This window comes from Centruroides sculpturatus, unplaced genomic scaffold (genome assembly GCF_000671375.1).
Source record: "Centruroides sculpturatus isolate CEXI.00-Female unplaced genomic scaffold, Cexi_2.0 scaffold194, whole genome shotgun sequence".
Lineage (NCBI taxonomy): Eukaryota > Metazoa > Arthropoda > Arachnida > Scorpiones > Buthidae > Centruroides > Centruroides sculpturatus.
Window position 1 is genome coordinate 690,558 of NW_019384455.1, and position 7,495 is coordinate 698,052.

The window sequence follows — 7,495 nt, forward strand, 5'->3', positions numbered from 1 at the left end:
GGGAATATATGTTGATTACAAGGTGTTAATCTGCGTTATTGTAAAAGGTTTTCCAGGCATAAGATAACCCTTCTGCATCTCTATGATTAATGCATCCCTTATTTATGTGTGCCTGTATGTAGCAAGAGGTCAAGGTATATTGGGATCAAGCCTCAATCATTAGAGCCACAAATTCCAAACAAGCAGTGAAACACCTTGAAAAGATAGAGATACACAAGGCACACATAAATAAGGGATGCATTAATCATAGAGATGCAGAAGGGTTATCTTATGCCTGGAAATCCTTTTACAATAACACAGATTAACACCTTGTAATCAATGTATATTCCCCCTTTCTTTGGCAGCTTTATTATTTTTATGTTATTTGCAAGTTATTTATAGATTTTCAGAAGATGCAAGTCCGATGAATTACGCATGCGCATTTTGGTTTCTGTTTAATTTGTATTTCATGCATTCTTTTTTTAGTGTTTTTTTTAATATTGGTTCAACTGAAGATGGTCGTTTAAAAAAGGTTGAAAACGTTTTTATTAAACATTTTTTATTGCTGGATAGTTAAAGGTTTATTTTATTTTATATATTAAAAAAACATTAGGAAAAGTTTATTGTAAACCATTTTGCAAATGAAGACATTTCAAACCAGACTAAGTATTGCATTCTCCAACATTTTGAGAGTAGACTACCAGCACAAAGAAGAAAGAAATGTGGTAGAAAATTTAAAATTGTAATGTAAGCCAATTTAGGAGGATTGAAGAGGACTTTTAAAAACAATGACAAGGTTTCAGTTTGATCTGTAACCATGAAACTGAAATTCTCATGTATTTCACTCTGCAAGGCTTTGAAAATAAAAACACCTATTAAATATTGAAAGAAGTAGATAATTTCAGACCAAATGGACATGCAAAGATCACTGGCAAAGATGAAGTGCAGAAAGTTATTGTGAAAGTTCTTCATGTTAGAGGATGAATTTTAATTTACCTCTTGCATTTAATGATCAATGGTAATGGTGGATTTTACATCAGTGATATCTCCTCTACACCTGCCTGCTGATGTAAAGTTTGCCTTCTAATTTCTTTTTTCTTGGGAAGTTTTGATTTGGATTTCAATGGGACTGATGAAATTGAGCAAGCCTTAATCAGAAAAAGTTTTGCTATTAATGCCAGCAATATTTAAATGAATGTATAAGATGTTGCTTGATTCATTATATTTGAAAGAATTATCCTCAGTCAGAATACATCTTCTAACAAGATCAAACAAGTTCCCACTATGCCAAAACTACCTGGTTACCTGCAAGGAAACATTGTCTTTGTCTAAAAGGAGAATAATTATGCAAGCATGCCAGAAATTAGGCCAATTGAGATAATTCTCAAGGTAGAAGTTTACAAAAGGGATGGAAGGCAAAAACACTGATCAATTGCATAAAGTATTGTCTGAAAAATGTGAACCAAAGTCTTGTACAGAAACTTGCACTGCATACCCAAAGTCAAATTGACCATATTCAACAATAGGGGCTTGTAGAATTACAAAAGTAAAAGTTATTTGAACAGTGATGAAAAATTGTACATTATCTATTTAGTTCATAGTGTTTCTTTTTTTCCATGGTAAAAAACTTTATTAGATAAACTTGTATAAATTTTTTCCAGGCAATCAATGTTGCTGAAAAGTTCTGTTTTACACATTTGTTTTGTTTCTCTTTAATTTCCATATTATTATTACAAGTAATAGCTTATTTTTATATTGCAGTCATAATATGCATGCATACCATAAGCATTATTATTGCTAATGCAATTTATATAGCTAAAATCTTTTATAAAAGTCATCTATGTGTGTTGTGATTGATCTCTGAAATTATATATTAATTATAACAGTTTTATAATAATAATATTATTATATAGAAAAACAAAGAGAGCAAGAAACAGAAAACAAATTTTTTCATAATTTAATCTAATTTTACTAAAGGGAACAAAAATACAAATTATAAAAGCATTCCAATAAATATTTGCAGAAACATAAAATAAACAAACATTATTTATTTATAAATATTTTAATTACTGTTTTATAAAATTTCAGACTATCTTATTAATATTATTAATTAATGAAAAATATTTTCAGGCTGCAAAAGAAAAGGCAAATGAACGTAAAGACAACACCACCGACGAATAAAATATTAAAAAGCAAAATATCAATTATTTATTATGTATGAAAAAATTTAATCAAAATTAATTAAAATATAAATATATTTTGTTAACAAAATTATTTATACTTTTACCATTATTCATATAAATGATATTTTTAGTCATTGTGATGATTTTTTTAATAATTTCTGTTATCTGAAATCTATAATAAATACATTATTGCATAGATAATAGGGGAAAAAGTTAAAAAATTAATAAATAATATAATAATTCTTACTTTTAATTATTATTAAGTTTATTAAAAATTCCTAACTTGAATAATAGTCTGCTCGATTTATCATTTACATAAGATGAACTTGAGGATTCAATTCAAAAAATGAAATTAAAATCAGCTCCTTGTATTGACTTAATAACTCCCAAATTTGTCAAATTATTACCCCCTTCGGGCAAACAACTATTACTCGACTCATTCAATTACTTTTATAAAATGTTAAAATATCCAGAAATTTAGAATACTGCTAAACTAGTCATGATCTATAAAAAAGGACTTTGTACAGAACCTGAGAATTATCGTCTGATTGCTTTACTACCGGTGTTAAGGAAATGCTTTACATCCATCTTAGCTAATCGTTTTCAACGATGGACTCATGAAAGTAATCTTAACTCTGAATTTCAATACGCCTTTATTAAATCCAGGGGTACAGAATTTGCTATCTTCTTATTATCTTCAATTATTCAAATATATTTACAGAAAAAAACGTAGGAAAATATATGCAGCCTTCATTGATATCACCAAAGCCTTTGATTCTGTTCATGTTCCAACATTGGTAAATAAATTAAAACAAAATGGTGCAGACAATAGATTTTCAGATTCGATTATGTATCTTTTCTCTTCTTATAAACTTCATATTGTAAATGGTAACTTAACTAATCCAGAAATTATTACAAATCGAGGAATACTTCAGGATGAACCGCTTTTACCGTATCTTTTTAATTTCTACATAAACGACATAAATAATTTATTTGATAAGGATAACGAAGGAATATACATTAATGGACGTTGTTTTCACTATATTTTATATGCAGATGATTTAGTATTATTAGCACCAACTCGTATAACTTTACAGCATAAAATTGATAGAATAAATAAATATTTATCATCATTATATTTATCGATCAACGCTTCAAAAACAAAAATAATTATTTTTAGAAAGAATCTTAAACTATCTAATCAAGAAAAAGATCTCTATTTAGACAGCAGACCTCTTGAAACTGTTAACAACATAAAATACCTGGGTATTACTTTTAGCTGGAATGGTTTATTTCAAAAGCATTTAAACATCCTTACTACAAAAATCAATTCACTTATTGATAACACTATATATTTATGTTCAGCATTAAAGATTTCTGATTTAAAACTCCAAATAAAATTTTTTAATGCTATAATTCTTTCTTCAATATTTTATGCCAGACCAATCTGGGCTCTTGACCATTTTTATAAACTTGAAAAATTTCATATTACTTACTTGTAAAATATTCAGGCTTGAGAGGACAGTACCAGGTTATTCTATTAGAGCAGAAACAAACAGAATTCAACTATTTCCTTGGTTTTTAAAGAGACTAATAAAATTTTACTATCGACTTATAAATACAGACGATAAGAATATAAAATTTTTACACCAAAATATGTATCAAACTAATGACTTAAATTCTACTAATCATACTTGGCAATAAAAGTTTAATAATATACTTCGAACATACGGAATTTCAAGTGTGATATTCGATAGATCTGAAACAGATTGGAAAAATGGTTATACAATAATAATGATGGAATTGGCTATATCGCAATCAATAATTCAAGATCAAAATTCAATATTGAAATCAACTTATCATCCTTGGTACCCCAAGATTTTAAAAATACCTTCCAATTCCTGTTTTATTATAACCAATATAAATATGAGCATTAAACGACTATTTTTACAACTCCGTCTTAATAAATATTCTTTACTGGTTAATAATACTTACATAGATTTTACCAATCAAACTTGTTATTGGTGTAAGTCAAATAACTTTCTGTGTCTCATCTGTTGAAAGACTGTACAGCTATAAAAAAATATCGTCAAAAATATCAAATAATAGAAATTCTTGGTATGAACTACAATTCAAAATATACCTCAAGATTAACTAATTTATCAAAAATTAATATGTACAAACTAAACAACTTCTTTACTCGAATATGTTTAATATGTTTAATAATGATGATGATAATTAATTCCGGTTAACTGCATTCGACAATAATTTCATTTGTACTTATTGGAGACATGTTTTTATTGTTATAATTGGTAATAACATATGTTGTATTTCTATTTATAAATTTATTATGTTTGTTATTAAAATATTCCCCCTGTAACAAGGTTTTATCCTTAGTACAATAAAGTATTTGATTGATTATCATTAAGTTTCATTAAACTGGCAAATATTAATTATTTTAAGAAAACAATGAATGATAAATGAGTGTAAATTATGTAGTGAGTATAATAAATACAATGTAATAACAAATCCAGAATTAGAGGGGAATGCAGAAAGGAAACAATATTCCTTTAAAAATTTTTTACTACCTGGGGTATTCAGTTTTACTCAAGAAAAGTCCCCAGAAGCAGAGTGCAGCTACACCCTATGCATCTTCCTAAATCTGATAGGAATGGTGAACACAATGTTTGTCAGTTGAAAAAGTTGGTTTATATTGTGTTTTTCATTTTTATAGGAATATATGTGTAACAATTTAGTTAGCGAGGTAATTACTCTAAATTTTGTGACAATTTTTCCACTTGGAAAAATTACATCAAAGAAATTAATTAAGAATTACTGAATGTAGAAATCATACTTTACTGTATAATGAGTAGGTTACATTCAATAAACAATTATTCATTGTGACAATGTCACAATGCCATGCTACAATTTTTAATCATATTTTTAATTTATTTAATTTAAAATATATGCACTCCACCTTAAATTAGTACTGTAGTGTCTTGCCCCTGTACATCATACTTTTCCATTAGTAATGGAGTCATGCCAGTCATTTATCTAACTCCTTTCAAAGGAAAAGTTTTGAATTGAAATAATGTGACTTTTGGTTTGCATTGGATGTTCATATATAGTTATTTAGGGCCTCATGCTCCTAATCTAAAAAATTGTAATTATTAAAAGTGTTGGAACCATGTTTAAAACAATGCAAGACATGATTAAAATAATAATATAATACACAACAGTCAAATTAAAGATTAATTTGAGAGTGCTGTGTATTACTTTGTTATTTTAAGTGTCTTTTATATGTTGTAGTTATAACAGTTGGCCAGCTTGTGTATTACTTTATTGTTTTAATCATGTCTTGCATTGTTTTAAATATGATTCCAACACTTTTAATTACAATTTTATCCATAAAGTATTCAAATGATTATTGCCAAATGTCAAAATTCCTTTGTATGATTTGGAATTGTAAATATGTCAATTTTATGGAAAATTTGTAAAAAAGCTGAGGAGGGACCATAAGTCTGAAATTCATACTATTAAAAATAAATTGATATATTGAAGCTGGTCTTGCGTGTGATGATGATGTGATAAGTCTAGAAATAAAAGAGGTCATTATAGAGCTCATCAATATATGTTTTTTTTAGAACTTTTTTAATTTCAATTTTTTGTATATACAAGTATTATTGGCTTTAGTGGGATATCTTGTAAAGGAGTTGTGCTGTTGGTTTCTGCCTTTTACTCTGTATTTCTCATTTTTTCTGGTATGATTAGTTTCTAATTCATTTCAGGTCAAACTTTGAATGAATAATACATATAGAAGCTAATATTTTTTATATGAAACTTTAAAAAAATCAAACCATGACAAGTATAAAGTGTAGTAGACAATTCAAACTTTCATTAGGGAAGCTGATGAATTGTTGTGTGCTGCTCAGAGCAAAGAAGAAGAATATGATTTGGAAGAGAGAGACATTGAAGGGAGAAAGAAAAAATGAGTGTCCAAACATTGTGCAGATCTATAATGAATTTATGGGTGGAGTGGACCTCATAGACATGGAAAAACTTTTGAAACAGATGGAAAATTTAAAATTACATATTATTTTAGATTAGATTTTATTTCAACCTTTCAATGATCTTGATATTTCTGTGAGCAATGCCTTTATTGTTTGGTAAATACTCAACCAAAATTTTAAAAATGAAGTCCATCGACTTCAGGAGATCTCTTGCATGAAGACTTATCAGAACTAGTGTTGCAATGAATAGTATAGGCCCTATTCGGTCTCAGGCCAAATACTGAATATTTGGCCAGGAGCGTGGCCGAATAGCCGAATATTCAGCCAAACTATTCGGCTTGATTAAAGCATGTATGAAAATTGGCTTGCAAATTTGCATTATGGCAAGGACCCTGCTCTCTATTTGTCCGTTGTCACTATGCTTCGCCAATCGCATTAATTCTTGACAGTTGTAGCAGACAGACAAGAGCATCATGGCAGTATGTGATAAATGACGATATCAAATGTGGATAATAATGAAATGACCTAAATGTGTAAATAACGGAAAAAGAAGAGAGAAGGACAGCGAAGTGAAAATGTGAAAATAAATATGAAATTGAGTTGATAACATAATCAAACAAGTCAAAGCAGCTTATTGGTGAGAAATTCACGGCCGTCAATGCCAAACAATTGTTGTCATAGACTTTGGAAAGCTAAATGCTTGTAATGAAAGTCACTTAGCATGCATGGGTAAAAGCCTGGGGCTGTTCGGGCTACCAAGCTGTCTTGAATCCATGAAATCATAATTGTGATTTATACCAATGTTTCTTTTCTCCGTTATCACCAGGCTATGAGTCACGTAATTGTAAAATGGGAAATCTATGACGGAAAAGTAATGAATCGAAAGAATCGTGAGTGCGTATTATGATGTATGCATAGGCATACGTGGACTAGAGCGATAGAGGAAAGAGAAAGGGAAGAGCAAAGATGAGTGCTTAAAAAGGGTAGGCAGAGTCAGATCTCAGATGTGCGACAATTCTCGAACAAATAGGTGTGTATGTGTGCTGATCTTTGTAATTATAAATTGTGAATACATGTGACTAATATTATTTTCTTTTTTATTTTGTGCATGTTATAAGTTATAAATAAATATAAACAAGCAACACTAACCCGATAACATTAAACCTAAATACCAAAATGATTAATTTACTGTGTTTTTGTTATTTCTTACTCCTGTTTTTAGGTATTCGGTATTCGGCCGAATACCGAATAGTAACCGAATATTCGTTATATCACTAATCAGAACCTTTTCAAACAAGAAGCATGCTCTCCACACTTATATCT

General features: G+C 28.9%; 1 protein-coding gene across 1 annotated transcript in view; it reads left to right on the top strand.

Annotated features, from left to right (window-relative positions):
• Positions 1 to 1,547, top strand: part of LOC111620643 (sodium/hydrogen exchanger 10-like) — an 89,637-nt gene extending 88,090 nt beyond the window's left edge. The window contains exon 20 of the mRNA XM_023362617.1: positions 1,533 to 1,547. Coding sequence (XP_023218385.1) covers positions 1,533 to 1,547 — 15 coding nt within the window. The remainder of the gene's footprint in view (positions 1 to 1,532) is intronic.
• Positions 1,548 to 7,495: the final 5,948 nt, after the last annotated feature.